General features: G+C 38.4%; 7 protein-coding genes and 1 pseudogene across 8 annotated transcripts; 5 read left to right on the top strand and 3 right to left on the bottom strand.

Annotated features, from left to right (window-relative positions):
* Positions 1-211: 211 nt before the first annotated feature.
* LOC121785272 (cyclin-dependent kinase G-1-like) lies at positions 212-997 on the top strand. The gene has a single exon (XM_042183659.1). It carries the CDS (start codon positions 212-214, stop codon positions 995-997), a length of 786 nt encoding a protein of 261 aa, XP_042039593.1.
* A 2,087-nt stretch (positions 998-3,084) lies between these two features.
* On the top strand, positions 3,085-5,058 carry LOC121783851. Its single transcript, XM_042182026.1, has one exon. It carries the CDS (start codon positions 3,127-3,129, stop codon positions 5,002-5,004), a length of 1,878 nt encoding a protein of 625 aa, XP_042037960.1. The 5' UTR covers positions 3,085-3,126; the 3' UTR covers positions 5,005-5,058.
* Positions 5,059-5,702: 644 nt separating this feature from the next.
* On the bottom strand, positions 5,703-6,682 carry LOC121785268 (mitogen-activated protein kinase HOG1-like). Its single transcript, XM_042183656.1, has 2 exons — positions 6,617-6,682; positions 5,703-6,170 (listed from the first exon to the last, which is right to left on the bottom strand). Exons 1-2 carry the CDS (start codon positions 6,680-6,682, stop codon positions 5,703-5,705), a joined length of 534 nt encoding a protein of 177 aa, XP_042039590.1.
* Positions 6,683-9,261: 2,579 nt separating this feature from the next.
* On the bottom strand, positions 9,262-10,134 carry LOC121785266 (cyclin-dependent kinase G-2-like). Its single transcript, XM_042183654.1, has one exon. It carries the CDS (start codon positions 10,132-10,134, stop codon positions 9,262-9,264), a length of 873 nt encoding a protein of 290 aa, XP_042039588.1.
* Positions 10,135-11,336: 1,202 nt separating this feature from the next.
* On the top strand, positions 11,337-12,244 carry LOC121785265 (annotated as a pseudogene).
* A 452-nt stretch (positions 12,245-12,696) lies between these two features.
* Positions 12,697-14,646, bottom strand: LOC121783492 (phospholipase A2-alpha-like). Its single transcript, XM_042181581.1, has 4 exons — positions 14,363-14,646; positions 14,181-14,223; positions 13,965-14,090; positions 12,697-12,988 (listed from the first exon to the last, which is right to left on the bottom strand). The coding sequence occupies exons 1-4, from the start codon at positions 14,483-14,485 to the stop codon at positions 12,813-12,815; spliced, it is 468 nt and encodes a 155-aa protein (XP_042037515.1). The 5' UTR covers positions 14,486-14,646; the 3' UTR covers positions 12,697-12,812.
* Positions 14,647-15,736: 1,090 nt separating this feature from the next.
* LOC121785264 lies at positions 15,737-16,180 on the top strand. The gene has a single exon (XM_042183653.1). It carries the CDS (start codon positions 15,737-15,739, stop codon positions 16,178-16,180), a length of 444 nt encoding a protein of 147 aa, XP_042039587.1.
* Positions 16,181-18,407: 2,227 nt separating this feature from the next.
* LOC121783633 (protein ROLLING AND ERECT LEAF 2-like) lies at positions 18,408-23,426 on the top strand. Of its 2 annotated transcripts, none has more exons than XM_042181770.1 (5): positions 18,408-18,533; positions 19,419-20,758; positions 21,279-21,490; positions 22,132-22,355; positions 22,505-23,426. In XM_042181770.1, the coding sequence occupies exons 2-5, from the start codon at positions 19,552-19,554 to the stop codon at positions 23,235-23,237; spliced, it is 2,376 nt and encodes a 791-aa protein (XP_042037704.1). In that variant the 5' UTR covers positions 18,408-18,533; positions 19,419-19,551; the 3' UTR covers positions 23,238-23,426. The 2 variants fall into 2 exon arrangements, with proteins under 2 accessions (XP_042037704.1, XP_042037703.1); XM_042181769.1 differs by lacking the exon at positions 18,408-18,533 and adding an exon at positions 18,551-19,315.
* The last annotated feature ends 245 nt before the right edge of the window (positions 23,427-23,671 follow it).

Below are 23,671 nucleotides of genomic sequence, written 5' to 3'. Positions count from 1 at the left end.
AAATTAACCAGATTTCAGTTTGACACGGTAGTTCTTATATATGGAAAATTAAACAAAATAAACTACCATCACAAGAAAATCAAGAATATAGCTTGCGTAGTCACTGAGTTCTAGTAGGTTTAGGATAATAATCTCTCTTTATAAACTAATCAAACTAAACAAAAAAAGTTTAGATTTCACAATTATCAACCAATATTCTTAATTTCCGATCATGGTTGATTACGTGCTTCTGGAGGTGATCAACCACGGATCCTTCGGCGTCGTCTACAAAGCCCGCGACAATGCGACCGGCGAGATTGTGGCGATCAAGGAGGAGCTTCGTGGCCTGAGCGACTCGACCAAGATGGAAATCCAAATCCTCGACTCCCTCCGGCCCCACCCGAACATCGTCGAGTTCAAGAAGGTGGTGCTGGACGGGAGCGACGTCTTCGTCGTGATGGAGCACGTCGAATCCGACCTCGAAAAACTGAGGGAGGAATTGGGGAAACCCTTCCCGCCAAAATTGGTCAAAACCCTAATTTTCGAGATACTGAAGGGCGTGGCGTTCCTCCACGAGAACGGGGTGATGCATAGGGATCTCAAGCCGGCCAACGTGCTCTACGGGGGCGAGGGGAGGGTCAAGATCTGCGACTTTGGGCTCTCGGCCCGCGTTGGGTCCCTGTGGGGCCGGGGAGTGGGGACGAGGATTTACAAGGCCCCTGAGAGTCTTGTGGAGTGGGAAGGGTGTACGGGTAAGGTCGATATCTGGTCAGTGGGGTGCATGATGGCGCAGTTTGTGTTGGATGCGCCCATCTTTCAGGGGCGGTCGGATGATCATCAGCTTGAGTGCATACGGGCGGGGCTCTGGGGCCGGACCAACGTGATAGGTGTGGTGATGTCCGATACGAGGCTCGGTGAATCGGGATTGGATCTGCTTAAGAGGCTTCTCGCGTACTACCCGTGGGAGAGGATATCAGCTAGAGACGCTCTTGTTCACCCTTGGTTCACTAAAGAATGAAGCAATTCTTGGTTTTTTATTTGGGATTGTTTCCTAAAATTATGTGAATTTATCGTTGCCTAGCTATCTATGTATTACCAACTGATTCATTCGCATATATGCTACCAATTATCCAATTATTATTTTGTTTGTGTAGCCTTCTAGTTTTTAATCTTATTTAGTACTTATATAATGTATTAAGCTTCTAGGTTCAACAATTAGTAACAGTAGAGTTCGTGACAAATATAATATCGTGGCTAATGTCACAAATTATCTACTTTTCATTGGCTTAGGAAGTGAATTTTAATTAAATTTTATCAACTCTTCTTCGTCCTATGATATTAGAAAGAAGATGCACCTCATTGGTGAAAGCTCACTAATGATGTAACATCAATAAATATGTGAAGCTCACCTCGAATATACAGTCTGATACATACATGTAAATTATCATAATAACCAAACAAACAAAACGGTCCAACAAGAAATCTTATCTTTATAAATTTTGAAACTGCATATATTAATACTCCCTCTGTTCCTTTATAGTTGAGGTATTTTTCCATTTCGAGAATTTCCCTCATAATTGAGTCATTTCTATATATAGTACTCCCTCTGTCCGCCATTAGGAGTCCCGGTTTACCATTTTAGTTTGTCCGCCATTAGGAGTCCTGGTTCACTTTGACTATAAATGATAGGTACACCTCACTTTCCACTAACTCATTCCATTCAGATTCTATTCTAAAACTTATATATAAAAATGGACCTCACATTCCACTATCTTTTCTCGCCCACTTTTATTTATATTTCTTAAAACTCGTGCCAAACTCAAATGGGACTCCTAATGGCGGACGGAGGGGGTAACTTTTTTCTCTTTCTTACTTTACTCTCTGTTACTTTATTATCTCTATTTTATTCACTCTCTACTTTATTCTCTACTTTTTTCTCTCGTTTCCTTTTTTATCTATTTATTTAACACACTAAACATCCATTTTCTAAATTTATTGTGTATTAATTAACTTCATTATTAGGGAAGGGGAGTGTTATTATTCTATTCATCCCTTAGATCCTTTAATCTTCTTAATATGAGCCGTTAGATCTCATTCATCAACGGTCCAGATGATCTGCATTATTACACTATAATGGTGCATTATTGGTCGGTGTGCATTATTCAACTGAAAATCTGCATTATGACACTATAATGGTGCATTATTAGCCGGTGTGCATTATTCAAAGGGAAAATCTGCATTATTAAATGACACGTGGCACTAATCTAACCGTCGGATGACAAAATCGTGGGGCTGAGATTGAGAAGGAAAAAGAGAAAATATGCAAAAAGGAAATGAATACATCCCTCTATATATATATATATATATATAATAAAAATATAACATAGTTATAAATATAACCAATATCATTTGTGTTGAGCAATTAGATTATAAATTTTATAATTTTTTAAATCGGATCAGATTTCATAGTTCGGATTTTGGATTTCCTGGCAATTTGTATCGGATCAAATTCATTTATCGTCAATTTTAAATTTTCGAATGGCATGGCAAACAAGCATTCGATTTGAATTCTAAACGATCACCCCTACCGTTTAATATAACTAATTAAACTGCGTTAGTAAAATTAATAATCTTATTTGCCATTATATATGTGAAATCAAACATTCCTAAAATTCATTGGTTGGCCAGAATATTTTATAGGATTATGATTTTAAGTGCGAGAAAAATGACTAGCTACTCACCGTATACAAAACCAGATAGCACGATATAATTTTCATTATTTAATTATCCCATAATTATCTATATAGGATTGAGTTGTGGAATTGAATCTCATTAACCAAACACAATACCATACATATTTAATTCATGATACAATCTTGCAAACCGAACATCTCAATTATGAACTATTGAAATCAAATATCGGTGCAATAACTATGAACTAAATCGTTCGCATGTCACGAATAAGATTTATCTAATTACATTGTTTTATTTATGCGTAGCTTCCAAGTTTTAATTTTATTTTCATTATGCTTAGCCTCCACGGCCATCTTCTGCTATAAATTCCAATCGATTTCGCTTCAAAACATATCACATTTTCTCAAAAACTCTATCAACATTTTCTACATACATTTTCTCAAAACCCCAGTCATGGCCGCCGCCCTCCTCGTCGGACCACCGGAGATCCATCAACAACCACCTAAATTCACCTCCGCCGCCGCCCCTACCGCCACGGGAGATGCATTCATGGTCGAAGATTTTAACAAAACAGCAACGCTGAGAGGCTTGACGGAAAACAACTCTCCGACGCTTCTGACGTCGGGAAATCCATGTTTGGATTTCTTCTTCCACGTCGTGCCAGACACGCCGCCCGGAGAAGTTGCCGATCGCCTGAAGCTCGCGTGGGATCATGATCCGCTCAAGGCTCTCAAACTCATCTGCAATCTCCGCGAAGTCAGAGGCACCGGCAAATCTGACAGAGAGGGCTTCTACACCACCGCGCTGTGGCTGCACCAGCACCACCCCAAAACCCTAGCCGGCAACGCGGCCGCTTTCACTGACTTCGGCTATTTCAAGGATTTGCTCGAGATCCTCTTCCGTATCCTTGAAGGAGCCGAGGCGCGAAAATCGGCCAAACGGATTGGAATTTATTGGCAAATTTATATGCTTAACGGCACGGGGAAGAAAAGAAGAATTGGGAAGAAAAGAAGAAATGAGGAGAAGAAGAGAAGAAGAAAGGAGGCATTTAAAGCAATGGCGGAGTTTCGCGGTGGGAAGAATTCGACGCCTGAAGAGAGGAGGATTGAGAGAGCGAGGAGAGTGGTGGAGAGATTCAATCACGACGCCGATTTCCAGTTCCTGCACAATTGCATTTCCGATCTCTTCGCGCAGCTGCTGAGATCAGATATGGAGATGTTGAAATTGGGGGAATTGAACAAAATCAGCCTCGCCGCGAAATGGTGCCCCTCTCTCGATTCGTCGTTCGACAGAATCACGCTGCTGTGTGAAACCATTGCGAAGAAGGTGTTTCCGGTGGCGGAGTTTCCTGAGTATGAAGGGGTGGAAGAGGCGCATTACGCGTATCGAGTGAGGGATCGGCTGAGGAAGGAAGTGCTCGTGCCGCTGCGGAAGGCGTTGCAGCTGCCGGAGGTTTACATCGGCGCCAACGATTGGGGATCTCTGCCTTACAACAGAGTCGCTTCCGTCGCGATGAAAACATACAAGACTCAATTCTACAACCATGACGAAAAAAGGTTTAAAGAGTATCTCCAGAAAGTGAAGTCCGGCGAAGCCACTATAGCCGCCGGCGCATTGCTTCCTCATGAGATAATTGAATCGTTGAATGATGGAGACGAAGGCGAAGTGGCGGAGCTGCAGTGGAGGAGAATGGTGGATGACATGGCGAAGATCGGGAAATTGAGCAATTGCCTAGCAATCTGTGATGTTTCAGGGAGTATGGAAGGGATTCCGATGAAGGTATCGGTGGCGCTAGGGATTTTGGTATCGGAATTGAGCGAGGAGCCATGGAAGGGGAAGCTCATCACTTTCAGCAGAAATCCAAAGCTTCATAAAGTGGAAGGGGAGAGCTTGAAATCGAAGTCAGAGTTTGTTGAACGTATGGAATGGGGAATGAACACTGATTTCCAGAAGGTGTTTGATGTGATACTTGAAGTGGCGGTGAAAGGGAAGCTGAAGGCGGAGGAGATGATAAAGAGGTTGTTTGTGTTCAGTGATATGGAATTCGATCAGGCATCATCGAATCCATGGGAGACGGACTATGAGGCTATAGTGAGGAAGTTTAAGGAGAAGGGATACGGAGAATGTGTGCCGGAGATTGTGTTTTGGAATTTGAGGGATTCGATGGCGACGCCTGTGGCGGGGAACCAGAAAGGGGTGGCGCTAGTGAGCGGATACTCGAAGAATTTGATGAAAATATTTCTAGAAAAGGGAAGAATAATAGATCCAGTGGAGGTGATGGATGCTGCAATTGCTGGAGAAAAATATCAGAAACTGGTTGTCTTGGATTGAGATGTTTTTATCAACTGTGTTTGGAGATTTTCCAAACTTAGCAAATGACCTCTAATTCACCTGTAATTTCCCAACATATCCTACTTTACATAGAAAATTACTAATAAAACAAGGTATTGAAAGTTCAATTCATTATCTGCAAAACAGTCGATTTCTAGAGGAAAAGAGTTCATTAAACATGTCTCAAGTCTCAACCATTAATATGATATATTATCATACCGCAGTTTTCGGTACAGTATACGGTATGACGTTCTATACCGTACCAATCCACCCCTACTCTTACCGTTAGTAATCATTATTTATTTCTCTTTGTTGGGCTAGAAGTAGTGGGCCCATTCTTATTTTTAGCAATAATATAGCCCGATACAACCATAACTTAATTAGCCAAACTCTTATCTTTAATTAACAGTACATATAATATTAATTACTAAATTGTTTTTTTTAAATATCTTGACTTAATAGTTGAGAAAAACTGAACATTCTGAATTTTAATTTGTTTCCAAGTTGTTTGTTATATATTTTGACCAAATTTCTTGGTTTAAATAGTTATCTTTTTAATGATACTAATAAGCAGGATAAATAAAACAAAAGAGCACAATGTCACTGATGAAGAGTAATTCTAAACCTGTAGTATATATTGATTAATAGTTCAATTATATCTCCACACATTGTAAGTTGAGAAAACATGCAAAATATCTTCAATCTTCAAACTCCTCTAACCATGGGTGATTGAGAGCGTCTCTGGCTGATATCCTATCTGACGGATCGAACGCCAAAAGCTTCTTGAGCAGATCCAATCCCGATTCACTGAGCCTCGTCGAGCCTAATAACGAGGCAGACTTAGACATGATGTACATCCGTACTAGGTTGGTCTGGCCACAGACCAACCTACGTATGCACTTAAGTTGTTGACCATCCGACCGCCCGCGAAAAAGGGGCTTATCCAACACAAACTCCGCCATCATGCATCCCATGGACCAAACATCCACCCCACTCGTATACGCGTCTGAATCATCAAGAATCTCCGGAGCCTTGTAAAACATCGTCCCGACCCCACCGCCCCACAGGGACTCAAGCCGGGCCGAGAGGCCAAAATCGCATATCTTAACCCTATTCTTTCCCCCGAATAGGATGTTGGCCGGCTTGAGATCCCTGTGCACAAAGCCCTGGTCGTGGAGAAAAACGACGCCGTTTAGTATTTCAAAAATTAGGGTTTTTATTAAATTTGGCGGAAGGGATTATCCACTTTTTCCCGCGCTTTCTTGAGGTCCGATTCTACATACTCCATCACGAGGCGTGGGAGGGACTTGAAGACGTCCATCTCCATCAAGGCGGAGTCGCTGAGGAGGTCCGAAGTTTACAATGTGGGAGGAGTTCTAGTCCTCGCGGATTGTCCGAAATTCAAGGACATCTGCGTGCAAGAGGTCATTGGAGCTCCTTGGCCGAAGCGTACAAGACACAACCTTGCCAGGGACTACAGTAGCGGAAGCGGCTCGCACTCGTTCGAGCAGAATGACGAGAAAGTCGAAGAGCCCGCCGCTACACACACTAGGCGAAGACGGCCCCCCGGGACAACAGGCCTCTATCCGCAGGCCAGAGGGGCTAGAAGTACCTCCCGCCCATCGTCGGCCGCGTCTGGATCGCGCATCCCGCAGCCCTCCCCATTCGCACAGCCCATGGTTCATGGTCCCCACGAGGTATTGAGGGAGAACCTCGATGTGCAGTTGATGCAACAACTGCAGGACGTCTGCAGCAAATACCTAGCCACCGATGACTCGTACATCAGGAATATATACTAGAAGCTCATCACTCGGATTGAGCATCGCCTAGGGTTGGATGATGATGCTCCTGGGGCAACCGCGGCTGGCAGCAGCGAAGAAGGAGGAGGAGGAGGAGGAGAAGAAGGAGACGACGAGGAAGAAAGAAACTCAAACAATGTCATTCTTTGAAATTTATTGAAAACCTGAAATAATTTATGAGACGGCAAATCGAAATTCTAAAAGAAAAGGATTACAAGAATTAACTAAGAGTAAAAAGGACAGGTAAATGCTACAATTAACGCTCTAGTATATTCCTATCTTTGTCCCGTTAGTGTTGAGTCGTTTCTCTTGGCCACGAAGATTAAGGAATAAATATTTATTGAAATAAGTGGAGTGCAAATAAAATAGTGGGCTGAATAAAATAAACAAGTAATTAGATAATAAATTTAGAATGAAGAGAAAATTATGGAGAATCAAATCATATGAATCAAGAATATTGTTAGGGATACTCCTTATCTTGTTACCATAGATACTCCTCTTTTCCCATGGCTCTAATACCATTTAGGGTTCGTTTGATACCCATGTATAGCCTAGAAAATGGCTTGTTTCTGGTCAAACTCAAACGTTTGATACTCATGAGTACAAACTGTCGGGCCCGTGAAATGAACGAGGCCCATGTATCTATTCCCACTTACAGCAGTTACCTTTTCAGAGCCTGCACCTCCGATATTTTTATGTTGTGTCAAGATAAAAAAGTTCTTTCCAACATTTGCCCCTCGAATATTCTCTTCTGCATTCCATGTTTCTTATCAGCACAACTTTCTCCGATGAATCCCTTATTTTTGTGTAGGGAGATTTCACTGGTTATTTGGCTATGAAGTTACATTTACGAAATATTTCGAATCTGTTTGACAAAAAACACGTGGTGCCGAGTACAGATTCGCGAATGAGAAAATCGACAAAGAAAAGGAAAGCTTATTATCTAAGGCAGATTCTTGAAGATGAAGCTGCAATTGGTGAACGATTTGAAGAAGGAAAGGCGGCCAATTATTTCAGGCGAAAAACTCATCAGCTTCTTGAAGAAGAGCAAAGCCCGGCTGTTAAGATTTGGAGAATCTGAAGCAGCTAAAAATTTTTCTTTTTTAATCACGTGAGTTTACAAATAAAATATGAGAGAATAAAGTAAGTGAATGATTTGGCTTTCGGCAATAAAGTAAAATAGAAAATGAAGTATGATCATAAGGGCATAAACAAAAAACAAAAGACCCAAAAATCAGTTTAAAAGTCCACCACAATCCATTTTTCCCCTATCATGTTAGCATTTTTATTTTAGTCACAACAACTGCAATACGACAGCCCAAAATCAACCACAACTTATTTTGTCATTTTTAATATTTTGTTTTTTCATTTTCAATTTATAATTAAACAAATCACATATGCCAATACAATTTAAAAAACATAATAATGACAATATTTTAATTAAATTAAAATTCCTATATTTTTATTTGAATAAAAAATTGTACATTAAATAGAAGAAGAATGGAGGTATTTTGAGTATGAATAATGTATTAAAATTGAGAAAAAAAATGATTTCCGCCGCATTGCAGCTGAAAATGGCTTGCAATAAAGCCCCAAAAACAGTCACGCTGCCGGCCGTCCGCCGCCGCAGCGCCTATTTTTGCAGTGGCCAAAAAATTTGAAGGTTGCAATGACCCCCAAAATCAGTCACGACTACAGCTATTTTCTTAGGGCCTTATTGGGGATGCTTTTAAGAGAATAAAGTATGAGAGAAAAGTGCGTTGATAATTGCCGACATAGGAAATGTTTCACTTGTGCCAAAAAGGAATAGGTCTCACATAGGCCGGGACGGAGAGAATATTAATTAGCATATGGCAAGTTGAATGTCAATTCTTATGAGGGAGTATTTTTCGTGGACAGAGTGAGTATGAAATATAAACGACTAGACTAGAGTGGAAACTAGTTGAGAATAAACGAACTTGAAATTAAGGCAAACAAACTGGACCACACTTAGCGAAAAATAAGTAAATTTCGAGATAGAATAAGTGAAAGCTAACAGACAAGCAACTGGGCAATTTATTAAACTGTGTGAGTGGAATAATTGATTGCAGGTAAATAGAGTTGTGTATTTTTTTTAGAAACCTTATAGAAAAACTTTGTGTTACTCTTTTCCATGAGTCTAATAATTTTTTACTATGTAAAACCTTACAATAAAAATCTAGAATATTTTATTTCTATGGAAATTAAATTAAATTTGAAGTCATTGCTAAAAATTTGAAGTCTAACAACGACGATTTCACACTATTTTTGTTACGATAGAATGAGGCAATTTAGTAATCGAAACAAATAAAAACGTAAAGAGACACAGATTTACGTGGTTCATCAATGTTGTGTTGTATACTTCTATATAAATAGGCACACAAGACGGGCTAGGCCCAAAACAAAGAAAATGCTTCACTCCTAACCCTAGACACTTTGTTCAATCTTCAGTGAACCAAGGGTGTTCGAGAGCCTCTATGGCTGATATCCTCTCGCACGGGTAGTACGCGAGAAGCTTCTTAAGCAAATTCAATCCCGATTGACTGAGCATGGTCTCCCCTGAAATAGACACTATGAGCTCTATTAGGTTGGTCCGGCCGCAGAGCACATCCTGTATGCATTCAAGCTGATGTTCGTCCGACCGCGCATGAAAGAGGGGCGCATCCAACACAAATTGCGCCATCATGCACCCCACTGACCAGATATCGACCTTATCCGTACACCCTTCCCATTCACATAGAGTCTCAGGGGCCTTGTAGATCCTTGTCCCCACTCCCAGGCCCCAGGGAAGTCTAACATCGGCCGCGAGCCCAAAGTCGCAGATCTTGACCCTACCCTCTCTCCCGTAGAGAACGTTGGCCGGCTTGAGATCCCTATGCATCACCCCATTCTCGTGGAGGTACGCCACGCCCTTTAGTATCTCAAAAATTAGGGTTTTTATTAATTTTGGCGGGAAGGGATTCTCCATTTGCTCCCTTAGGGTTTTTAGGTCGGATTCGACGTGCTCCATCACGACGAAGATGCGGCCGTTGGCCAACAAGGGTCTCTTGAACCCGACGATGTTGGGGTGGGGCTGGAGGAATTCGAGGATTCCGATCTCCATCTTGGTTGAGCGGGTGAGGCCTCGGAGCTCCTCCTTGAGCGCCACGGTCTCCTTGGTTCTCGTGTCGCGGGCTTGGTAAACCACCCCGAAGGAACCTCGGTTGATCACGTTCAGAATCACGTAGTCATATTTAACTTCAACTTCGTCATCCCACTGCCCGTTCCGGTTTTCGAAATCGAAGGGATTTTCGGGGAGACCGTAATCCGCCATGATCGAAAAGAAGCTTTGGCGAGAGGCCTAATTAATTAGGCATTGGGTAATTTTGAGAAATTAATCTCAAAATCTGTCGCTATAGCTTAATTTTGGTTAGTTTATATAGATGGCTTATTGTCCTTTTCTTAATTACTAGAACTCAATGAAACGAAAAATATGTGTTAGACTGAAAATTAGTTATTGATTTTGGTGTGACAATATCTATAGTTTAATTATCATATCTAACTGAAATCTAGTTAATTTGTCCCGAAAATCTAGTTAGTTTATCTTTATGAAATATACAAATTAGAATTTTAATTATTGCTAAATTAAAAGAATAAGAGAATACCTACTTTCGTAAGAACGTCTATAATTTTTTTTTTATAATTACTAATACTATACTATTATCTTCTTATTTTAGTAAAAGGATAATTGACAGCTAATATGGCAAGTACAAATCAATTTCGAATTTTCTCTTTAACTTAAAACTTAGTAGTAAAAATTAGTACGTTGTTATTGCCGATTTGCTACGATCTCATACATCAAAACCGTTCCCTTGGATAAACTGGATTCAAACAAATACCGTTACAACTCACTCCTGTGAGCTCAAGTATTTGCACTTCAATCCTCGGTCTTTTTCCATATTCATTAAGCTTCCACAAGCTCAATATAATTTAAAATTACAAAAATTCAATTTTTATAATTATTTTATTATAATTTTTCAACACTTGCATGTATTAATATAATGAAGTGATTTTTTAGTTTTTACGTAAATTCAATTAGTTTAGAATTTTAGATGATGTGATAATGTGATAATCTAAGTGACACAGCTTGCTAAAAGTACATATTTAGGGTTCTGCAATTTATACTTTTCATTTTAATTAATGTACAGATAAGACTGAGTTTCGTAAAATTTTATTGATTAGTTAGCCTACAGTCAAAATATTCAATTGATTTTACAAATAATAAAAATCAGCAACAAAAACTAAATAAATTGCCCCAATATTTAAATAGATTTCACAAAAATCACCAAAGTGCTTGAAAAAATAACTTAATCGCCTCATAATGCAAACATTTGCAAGCACAACAATATGCTCGAATTATCAGAACAATCTGAGCACATTGTGGTGCTAGGAAACTAAACTACTGTTGACCTCGCCGCGAAGTGGTGCCCCTCTCTCGATTCGTCGTTCGACAGAATCACGCTGCTGTGTGAGACCATGGCGAAGAAGGTGTTTCCGGTGACGGAGTTTCCAGAGTATGAAGGGGTGGAGGAGGCGCATTACGCGTATCGGGTGAGGGATCGGCTGAGGAAGGGGGTGCTCGTGCCGCTTAGGAAGGCGTTGCAGCTGCCGGAGGTTTACATCGGCGCCAACGATTGGGAATCTCTTCCCTATAAAAGAGTAGCTTCCGTGGCGATGAAAAACTACACGTCTCAGTTTTACGAGCACGATGGAGAAAGGTTTAAAGAGTATCTCGGGAGAGTAAGATCGGGCAAAGCCATGATTGCCGCCGGCGCATTGCTTCCTCACCAGACAATCAAATCGTTGAATGGTGACGACGAAGGCGAAGTGGCGGAGCTGCAGTGGAGGAGAATGGTGGATGACGTGGCGAAGATTGGGAAATTGAGCAATTGCCTAGCAATCTGTGATGTTTCGGGGAGTATGCAAGGGATTCCGATGCAGGTATCGATGGCGCTAGGGATTTTAGTATCGGAATTGATTGGGGGTATAACACTGATTTCCAGAAGGTGTTTGATGTGATACTTGAAGTGGCGCTGAAAGGGAAGCTGAAGGCGGAGGAGATGATAAAGAGGTTGTTTGTGTTCAGTGATATGGAATTCGATCAGGAGTCGGCGAATCCATGGGAGACGGATTATGAGGCGATAGTGAGGAAGTTTACGGAGAAGGGATACGGAAAATGTGTGCCGGAGATTGTGTTTTGGAATCTAAGGGATTCGATGGCGACGCCGGCCATGGCGAACCAGAAAGGGGTGGCGCTAGTGAGTGGATACTCGAAGAATTTGATGAAAATATTTCTAGAAGAGGGAGGAATAGAGGATCCGGTGGCGGTGATGGATGCAGCAATTGCTGGCAAAAAGTATGAGAAACTAGTTGTGTTGGATTGATTGGTTTGGTTTGGTTTCATGTACTCCTATGTCCCGGATAATTCGTCTCACTTTGACCGGAAATGGGTTTTAAGAAATGTAATAAAAGTGAGTTGAAAAAGTTAGTGGAAAGTGTGTCCTATTTTTATATATTAGTTTTATAATAAAATGCGAGTAGAAATGAGTCAGTGGAATATGATGTCCACTAAAAAAAGTGAAATGAGACAAGTTAGGTAAAAAGTGAAATGTGACAAATTATGTGGGACGGACCGAAATGGAAAAATGAGACAAATTATGTGGGACGGAGGGAGTACTACACATTGTTTGTTTCTTAAGCTTTCATATTTTTTTGTTGATTTTGAAATTTAAGAGTGTCCACAATAGACCAGCCGCGGCGGCCGGCTGGTCTATTGCAAGCCGGAGGGGTGCCGCGGCTAGTTAAATTGGCTAGTTAACAAACTCCAACAAACTGATTAAACAAGAAGCCAAATCTTATCCTTGCACAAACAAACATACATAGTGAATAATTATAAACTAGAATTGAAAAATGGGATCGAAATTGGTCACACAAGAATAACGTTGTTGTTATTTAAGGTTTACCAAAAACTCTTCCTGCAACGATAGCAGCTTTCATGGCATTGTTAATGGATTTGATAACATCATCAACATCACAAGTGTTGTCTTTGAATGAAGGTGCTCTCGATTTCTTGAATGAATCCACACATTTGAGGAATTCTTTGTTGCATTGTTGGCTCAAGTAATCGTCTGCACCCATCAATCATTATGGAGTATTATCTTACAAATTAAAAGGATAATCATAATTTTTCATCCCAAATAAATAAATAAATAGGCACAGAGAGGTCCGTCGCGATTTTAATAAAAATTAATGATATATTATGAACAGAGAAAGTATCCCAACTTGGGAAATCTGTATTCCTCCCACATCCTAAATTAGGGTAGAACTTGACACATTATCATTTCCTTCTAATTTTGTGTGAAACCAAAACTCTTAGTAATCTATACCCCGAATTAAACCACAAATCATTCCACAACTAAAAATTTCACTATTACATTAAAATCACTTGATTCATCTTTCATAAAATTACTTTAATTAAATAACAAAAACTATATAATATAAATTTTCTAGATAAAAAATAAATTCTAAAATACAAATAAAAATAATCATTTGTGGCCTGGCCCAGCCCGGCACCCCGCAAATGTAACGGAGTCCAAGACCGGAAGGCATATTAGCCTCGGACTCACAACGCCAGAGAGGGTCCGAGGCCCGGTCCCGGACCCTAGCCCTCCGCGCAACACATGGAACCGCATATCAATCCCGGCCCCAAACATTTGGAGCGGTCCGACCCCGAAATTACAGCCCGTCACCAATGCCCGAAGGGTTTGATGGTAAATTACTTTTAATGGCCAAAATATCTAAATCTTCTTCTTTTCTATTTAAAAGTTGCGACCTGGCTCAAATCCGAAACCTTTGACATCAAGCAATAATGACTCTACAACTAGACGGCTAGGCTAATTCACACATATATCTAATTCTTTTTTACAAGTTATATCTTGTATTAGCATGAGATGAAGTAAACATCACTTAATTAAGGTGAGAGGTCACCATCAACACCACAGTCAATTTTAAGACATAAAATACTTCTACCTACTATGATTAAATGAAATAATCGATCTTTAATTAATTTATCGAACAAATAATTGACAAAATTGAAGAACTTACTTCCCATCTTTGAAATGCATTGATCATGATTCATACAACAAGTGTCCAATCGATCACATGGCTTCTCCCCTGGACATCCAGTGTATAACAGCCCACAATATTTCCCATATCGTAAAAATGGAGCAGCTGAAATTACCAAAAATATTTTAAAAAAATGTGACTATAAGAATCAAGAGAAAAGGAAATTTAATTATTAATCGAAAAAGAAAAAATTACCGTCACAAAACATTGATTCACATGTTTTGCTGCACTCTTTGAACTGCAATAGGTAGATTTATTAACAAATTGAAGAAATTATAGACATATATGTAATGAATTGGACCATAGATGTCTACTAATTTCATTATCGATATATTTCATCGGGTGTAGCATCTAATTAACGAGGGGAAGCGACTTACCAAGCTGAGTCCGGGATTTGCTTGAAGGCCGATGTTGAGAGCATGAACTTGAACAGTGTAGAGAGAAGAGATGAGAAGAGAAGCAATCAAGAAAATTAGTGATTGAGTTGGTGGATGAGCCATTGGAAATGGAGTAGAACAAAGTGGAAAAATGGATGTCTGAATTTCCTCAAAAAGCTCTGATTTTTATTGATATAAAGATGTAGTTGTGGGAACCCGTGACTGTTTTTTTTTGTTTTGTAGTTTCACATTTCTCACAAAAGGGAATAGTATTAACTTTTTCATCAACTTGAATAATTTATTCAGGCTGTTTGGTATTGAGATTTAAATAATGGAATGTAGGGGCTGCTTTTGGCCACTTCAATGAGTAAGGTGCAATTTTTAAATTTTTTTAAATTTCATCTCTCCCGAAAATAATCTTAGTGTAAACATTTAGGATAAACATAATTAAAATATTATTAAAATTAGAGAAGAAATAATTATAATAGTTACAAAATTTGTAATTATGGGCCTTACTTGGGTTTGCACTTGGTTGGGCTCAGCGGGTCATGTCATAGGCCTGCGCTGAGTGTGGATCTGTTTCATTTGACCCAATTTTAGAAGTATACGAATAGCTTTCAAACTCTCTAAATTAAATTAAAATTTTACTATAACTTAACAATTATGTCAAGAGTAATTCTAAAAATCAACTAAAATTATAATTTAAATGTCAGTTACATGTCAAAGCTTAAGGTCATGCTATTCTGTCACAAATTAAAATTCGTTAAATAAAACTATTCTATAAATAAAATCCATGATTTTAGAAATCGTTAATCGAATTGTAAAAGTCGAACGTGTCTTTTTTTCCAAAATTTAAGAATGCTGTTATGTATATGAAAAAAAGTACAAATATCTATGTTTGTTAGTTGCTGAATCACAAAGTGTTGTTCAGTCAATCATTGGATTAACTATTTTGTTGGATAATTGAATGAGTAATAAATTGATATTTAAATCATTCCTTTTAATCACTAATTTTTGCATAAGTTAGTTTGTGATTGACTCAATATATCCCGGGAAACTAAATCAGTTACACATCTATTCACAACCCAAAAATTTTATTGACTCTCCAAAATTTATCGCAACTGAACTGACCAAAATTTCTTATCTACAAAAAAAAATGAAAATCTTAACTAAAAGCACAACTCACAGACAAAATACACATAAATCAATCATATAACAAAACATTTCTCATTTTAGTTTTAACCATACCAATTTTAGTGAATTGTTTCCAAAACATTTCTATATTTTGATAAATATGTGGTTAATTAACCACTCTCCTTATATATTGACATTCCCATTTTCATTTTCGATCTCAAAACTATCTCCTTCTCTGTAATGGCGTCAGTGATGAAGAAATTAAAGAAGAAGGTGATGAAGCCAATCAAACGGTTGAAGAAAATCTTCAACCGCTGGAAATCGAAGCGCGTTTACTACTCCTCTGACTCCGACTCCGACTCCTCCTCTGACTCCTCCTCATCCTGGGCCTCGGATGGTAGCATATCGGCCACTTCCGTGCTCGGGATCAACGTGGGGCCCGAGCGTCGCAACATGAACATCCCGTACGGGTACCTCGCCCTCCCGGTGTTCCAGGCGCTCATCGAGCAAGGGAACAACATGTTCGGCCACTTGACCCCTCAGGCCTACACGCTCCCGTGCGAATCCATCCTCGTCTCCAATATCCTCACCCTCCTCGACCGGGACGAGGAGAGGTTTCGCGACTACAGCCTCGATGATTTTATCGTGCACTGCTTCGAGTCGCCGAATTGGCCCCATGTTTAGAGATGGATCTTTCCTCAACAAGCCATTCCATGCATTTTTTTAAAAATTTTGCAGTGTTTTTGGGTTTTTAATGAGATTCCTATTTTGTTCTTGGGGATTAATGTTTTGAAATTTGCTTTTGTGTTTGATTTTGATTATGAGTAAAATCATGCCATTTATTTGGGTTTTTTGGTGGAATTCTCGATTGTTTCGGAAAATGGAAAGTATGATGTTTTATGGTTTCGTGTTTGTCGTGGACTATATGAAAAAATATTTTAGGATCTAATCAGTTATTGAATTGGAATTATAATTTTATGAAACAGAATTTGAAGGAATTAAAATATACTTTAATTTGAAATCCTTAATTCGATAAAAATGAGATATAATTGAGATGATATGAATTTGCAAAATTTAATTTGTGCCGCATGTGTGCACAGTGTGTATATGTAAAGTGTGTGTATGCATGCAACCGTATGTTTAGTGTGTGATTGTGTGTTTTTGAGTGCATTGTGTGAAGGTGCTCGATTTTATAACTACTCCCTCCGTTCCACAGTGTGTATATGTAAAGTGTGTGTATGCATCCGATAAGGACACGGACCTAATAAAACTTGACCCCAACCCAATAATTTCATGCCGTGTCGTGTCAAAAATTGCCGGCTCTATTTCAAAGGGAAGGATGTTGGTGAAATACTATTATAAATCTCCATAACCTCTAATTCATTATCTTTTATTAGTTGAATGTTAGACAACCTTATAAAATAAAATGAAAATTTTAATTTCTTATTACAAATTGAGTCATTTAAAATAAATCAATAATGCGGCTCATTCATTTAATTTATATTTGCAATGGCATTATTGTTATATTTGCAATGGCATTATTCTTTTTTACTTTATGGTCACTTTCTTTGTTTTTATTAAACTTTAGGAATACACCTCCATTAAGCTATCCTCTTCCAAAACCCTCTTTAGCCATCCCATTTCATTAATTAAATGCCACGAACACAAACTAATTAGAGTAAAGAAACAACAAATGGGATGTTTCAAATACAATAATTTGTAGTATAATTTAATGCGACCAACAAAAACTAAAAAGGTGTAAAGAACGAGAAATGGGATTTCTAGAAGACTATAATTCTTAGGGTCGGTTATTCCAAAATTATGAAAAAAAAAAACTTTTTAGAAGTGGTATTATCTTATCTAGAACTTGGATGATAATATTTTTAGAATAAAGGTAGAGATATCGATGGGTAGAGTATGAACATTGAAAAGCATTCATAGTGCCAATTTTTATACCCATCCTTATAGTTATATCCTTTTTTGAGTATTGTACCAATCATGTGTTCACATTGCTCATTAGAGTTTAAAAATGACATAAAATGGTTATTTAAAAATAAGAATATAATTCTTAGTAAAAATATGACATTAAACAAAAAATTACAATTACTACTAACCTTTTTGGCTCAATATATATCATCATAATTTACATTTCAATTAAATGTTCAATTAATATATTTTAAAACTTATGAACAAAAAAAGGAGACTCCTAATTATGGAAATAATATAATTTAACACCACAAAAACTAGCGTATGTACATAACTTCATGTGTTTAGGATTCATTAAATTTTCATAATGTTGATCGTATAAGACATTTTCAGTGACAGCCATATTTCACGGTTAAAATAATGGAAAAATAAATTAAAAAAATGGATATTGACATCTAATATTATGAAACTTTCAAAAAGTTAGATTTTTTCCACGAATTTTAAAATTGGCAAATAATATCATGAACTTTACCCCGGGTTTATTTTTTATCACGAATGAAAAAATTCATGTTATTTTAATAGATTGAAGAACAATTTTGGAGAACAATTTTGGAGGGTGTGCTTCAAGAAAAACTATCTTCAAAGATTGAAAAACTTGAAACTCTCAAAATTGTTGTTGAGAAATTACGAAAACAAAACCGTATCGTAATATATTAGTGGGAATTTTTTCATTCGTGGTAAAAATAAACGGGAGGTAAAGTCATGATAATATTTGTCAATTTTAAAGTTTGTGGGAAACCCAACTTTTTGAAAGTTGTGTGATAATAGATGTCAATATCCCGTAAAAAAAATATATAACTAAATGGATTATATATTAGGGGCATATCCGAAATTTCGTAGAATAAAAGGGGCATTTCATGTATAGTCGTATTATGCTTTTCCTTTATTTTGCTTTATTTCATTTGCTTGTTTTTCGGCCTTACACCTTTAAACAGTTTTTTGACCGTTGCTTTTTTTTTTTCACCTCTCTCTCTCTCTCTCAAGTCTCAACACATACACTCACTCACAAAAAGCTTCGATCAATCTAGCTAGAAACAACTTTGGCATTGAGGTACGTGTGTTCCCTCATTCAATTCTCAATTCGGAGGCAATTTGTCTCTTTCTAGTTCTTCAAAATCTAGTGTTTAATGGATGAATTCATTCCTGCGCATTTCCGTTGCTGAATTGATTAAATTTTTTATTATATATTTACACACAGAGTGGTTTGTTCATAGATTAAACTCTTACTGTTGATTTCTAGCTGCCTTATGTTTTTTGCATTTTCGTGAGTTTACTTGTGAAATTTCTCTGTGTTCTTCACCACCTGTTTGTGAAATTTACTGAAAGAGACTGCGATTCTGTGTTATTGATGTCCATTGGCAGCTGAAAAAAATAATTTTTTTAAGTTAATCAGACATCATCTTCTCCAATAAATCTGATTTTCGACTTTATGTCAGTTTGAATAGGATTCAATGTGCTGTGGAGTTTAGAAGCATTGTTTCAGGCCTTTAGTTTGTTTACTGTTTGCTCATTTCACCTTTACTGATAAAGACTGTCTGCTGCACATTAGCACAAATATGCTTTTTCTAATCCCATAGGTATTCTTGCTTTTGAAGAAACACTAATTTTCTAACTTTGCCTTCCATTCTATCGAGGTAAACTCAATTGAAACCGCAATTTTTGTTACCTTAGTCTTTGTTGGTTTTATTAATGTTTGGTTGGTTGAAAATTCTGGAGCTAGTATGCTTTGAGAACATTGGAAATCGTCCTTTGCATCTTGCAATTTATGTTTCGGACTGTTTGGATGGTCTGGATTGCATTTCCTTTTAGTTATTACCTTTTCTTGGGTTTGAGGTAAAGGATTTTCAAGTCCTTTGATGTTGTTTAGACAGATTGTTATTGGTTTCCATTGCTTACTAGTAATTATGTTGCACATATTTGCTTTCTTTTTTCTCAGAGAGAGGAATTTCTTATGAATCTGGTGGGAATTGCGAGAAAGTCGCTTCATTTTGATTTGCATTTCGATTCAAGCCTGAAAAACTCTTAGAGGGGATACAGTGGTTAAGAGAGGGATAAGCCAAAGGCAAGAGATGGGATGTTCTATATCGAAGTTGGATGATGAAGAGGCGGTCCAGCTTTGTAAAGATCGGAAGAAATTCATTAAACAAGCCGTTGAGCATAGGATGAGATTTGCATCTGGACACATTGCTTATATCCAAGCCATGAGAAGAGTCTCTGCTGCACTTCGAGAATACATTGATGTAGATGGGCCTCGTGTGTTTACTTTGGATTCATTTGCAACACCAACATTCACACCTGTGAAGAAAACAAATCCCAGTTTCATCTCCATATCACCCAATTCCTTCTCAGTGGCACCAATAAAGTCTGAAACAAAATCTTCTTATAAAATAAACTACTACAGGTCAGGCGGGAATTCTTCTGTTTTGGTCGAGGAGAGACCACCTCATTCGCCAGAAACTCATAGAATAAACTACTACAGGCCTGGCAGGAGTTCTTATGTTTTGGTCGAGGAGAGACCACCTCATTCACCAGAAACTCATAAAGTTGATGCTTATTCTCCCATACACCGTTTTGGAATGGATAGCATGTTTGCAATGCAGTCCTCTCCCATGAACTCTTCGTTTTTCCAGTATTCTCCCAACAATAGGCCTAACTACCCTCCACCGTCGCCTCAAACATCTCAGTGGGATTTCTTCTGGAATCCCTTTTCTTCATTAGATTACTATGGGTATCCTACCAGGGGTGCACTTGATCAGGCAATGCTGGACGATGAGAATGCAGGGTTGCAACAAGTCCGCGAGGAGGAAGGCATACCTGAGTTAGAAGAGGAAACAGAATATGAAGAAATTGATGAAAGGATGAGCAGTAAAGAAGAGAATGTAAAACCCTGCAGCAACTTTGACAGAGAGCATGTTGTTGTAGAAGATGTTAACGATAGTGATAGTGACAGTGATGTTGAAACTGAGACTGAGGAAGAGCAGGAATCGGAGGAACATATGGAAGAACCACCATCTAAAGAACATGAAACTGTAGAAGTGGCGAAAGCTCAAAATATGCGTCAATTAAGTAAAAAGGAAACAGCTGTTGCTGATGGTGAATCAAAAGAGGAAACACCGGGCTTCACTGTCTATGTAAATAGAAGGCCAACAAGTATGGCAGAAGTTATAAAGGATCTTGAAGATCAGTTCACAGCCGCTTGCAATGCGGCTAGTCAGGTGTCTTCCATTTTGGAGGCCAGCAGAGCTCAGCACTCACCATCAGCCAACGATGTGACAGGTTCAAAACAATACTCGAATATCTTGTAAATTTTTCATTGGAATTTATGGTTTCTTTCATTTGTTCTTTAGTCCTACGTTTGGAAGCATAGTTAAATGTATTCTGCGCACCAAATATTTTAGTTCATCCTTCTATATGTGAAAACTTTAAGTCCATTATTCGTGATGCATCTATAATTTAAGAAACAATGACTGTGATATGAAGTAATTCTAAGATATTGGTCTTAGTTTTGTGAGATTAGTGCATCAAGTTGACTGTAGGCATGTTCATGAGATGATACTTTTCTTTCTTTTGAATACATGAATTCTTCACTATCAAATGTTTTCACAGGTCGACATGTGCTATAAGAGGCTTTACTGAATGTGCACTCACTTGAGTTTGTTTGTTTTGATGGCTATGTTAAGAGTTTACCTTTGTTAATGTGATACAATTGGTGATAGGAGTTACCTGTTTTCCTGCACATCAACTACGTGCTTCCTACAAATTTGATGTATAATTTACTACTTTTTCTTGTCTGCAGCTATGAAGCTTTTAAATCCAGTAGCATTATTTAGGTCGGCTTCATCTCGATCATCATCATCAAGATGTTTGGTCAGTGCTTCAACTTCAAGAGATGATGGCTATGAAAGCAGCAGTGACTTCTCTGACGATTCCTGCAGGTTTTCTGGGAGTCACCAGTCAACCTTGGATCGATTGTACGCTTGGGAAAAGAAGCTTTACAATGAAGTTAGGGTATGCATCTGAAACCAAAAACCCACCTAATTATGCTGGGTTCAATATTTACTATAGCTATATATCTCCATGTGTTTCCCCCAGAAAACACATTGAAATGCATCATCTTGCTAGAAGTGGACTTAACATTGTTTATAAAGATATTAAACCAAGAATTTAGGACATGTCCCTAGATGATCATCAGATTTGAAATGAGCAATGCTGCTTCCAGTCGAACTTCAAATCAAAGTATAAAATGTTTGTCAGTTCTCTATGTCCAAGTTTATTGAATATGTGCATCATGATCAAAATCAATGTATATTGCACATTATTTATATTGACTTACAAGAACAAACCTCATGCATTAACAATATCACATGTCATTAACTATAAAGCACCAATTCATACCCGATTTTCCCATTGCTTTATGATCTATTCAGTCTGCTCGTAGTAGTCAACCTGCTTCATATGTTTTTCTTAAGTGTTCAAGCTCAGGCCTTACAAGTAGCAGATTATAATTTTTCTGTATTCTAAACCACACAATTATTACAATTGCTCTGAAGGTTCAGAATTACAGAAGCTGCTCTGTACTATATATTAAATGAGTCTAGATTCTTCCTTGTTCCAAATGAGTAAAATATTTCTGTATTTTTATCACACAGGCCTGTGAGCGTGTTCGTAGAGCTTACGAAAAGAAGTGCAATCAACTTAGGAATCAGGACGTGAAAGGCGATGACCCTATTTCTGTGGACAAGACAAGGGCTTCCATAAGAGACCTTGATACACAGATAAAAGTTTCAATACACTCAGTTGAAGCTATCTCAAAGAGGATTGAAACTTTAAGGGATGAAGAACTGGAGCCTCAGCTCTTAGAATTGGTGCAAGGGTATGTTTCAGAACACATTCCTTACAAAAACTGGTTGTGTAATCAAAGAGAATTGCTTCTCAGATTCATTTAATCAGATAGTGTAATTTGAGAGAATTTATGGGGCAATGATGAAGTGAGAACTTAAAACTGTTGGACTAAATTGGCAGGTTAGCAAGGATGTGGAAGGTGATGGGAGAGTGTCATCAACTGCAGAAAAGCACCCTTGACGAAGCTAAGATTCTGTTGGCTGGAACACCTTCAAAGCTGTCGGGGTCACGGAGATACACGATAATGTCACCTTCCGAACCACACAGAATGACACGCTCTGCAGCCAACCTCGAGACAGAGCTCAGGAACTGGAGGTCCAGCTTCGATGCATGGATTGTTTCTCAACAATCCTACGCGCACGCGCTTAAGGGGTGGCTCCTGCGCTGCATCCGCTCTGACCCCGACACAACAAAGTTCCCATTCTCCCCTCGGAGGTCCTTACACGCCCCGCCTGTGTTCAACATCTGCATCGAATGGTCCAGGTTCCTGGACGCCATCCAAGGGGCCCCGGTGCTCGATGGGATGGACTTCTTCGCAGCAGGTGTCGGCTCGTTGTACGCACAGCAGCTGAAGGAGGACTCACGCCGCCAGTCTGGTAGTGCATCGAAGAGGTTTGGAGGGGAAATGGAGGTGGTGGATGCAGGGCACTTTGAAGAGGAGGTGGTGACGGCGGAGAAGATGGCTGAGGTGGCCATCAGAGTGCTGTGCGCTGGGATGTCCGTTGCGCTGAGCGCCCTCATGGAGTTCGCTGTCAGCTCAGCGCAAGGATATGCAGATTTGATCAAGCAATGGGAGAATAACAAGCAGCAGCAGCAGCAGCAGCCACAAACAATTCATGGGTCAGAAAAGTAGAGAGGAAAAATCAATGTAAATCTTGAACTAATTGTTAACTAATTATGTGTATTGAAATAGATTAGTTGCTTGCTTTTTTGATCTTTTATTTCCAAAAAAGGAATTAGTTTTGCTTGGAGATGAAAATAGTATGAATACCCTTGTTTTATACAGTATAATAAATATAATCACACCTGTTATACACGCTAATATTAAAAATACAATTCTATTACTAATCTCTTTCGTTCTTGTTTCTTTAACTGGTAGTTTTTCTTTGACTGATTTAAAATAAATATATTAATATTCAAAATAATTTAGATATTTTATTTGTTTTTTAAGTAAAAATTGATGAAATGACCCATTATCGGTCTGTTTAGTCAAATTAGTTCAATCAAGAATAACAATTGCAAACAATATAAAATTTGTTCAAGGAAGAATAAATAACACTCCTACTT

This window comes from Salvia splendens, chromosome 21, assembly GCF_004379255.2.
Source record: "Salvia splendens isolate huo1 chromosome 21, SspV2, whole genome shotgun sequence".
Classification (NCBI taxonomy): Eukaryota; Viridiplantae; Streptophyta; class Magnoliopsida; order Lamiales; family Lamiaceae; genus Salvia; species Salvia splendens.
Note: the sequence above shows the minus strand (reverse complement) of the source record. Positions and strands in the feature narration are given on the sequence as shown.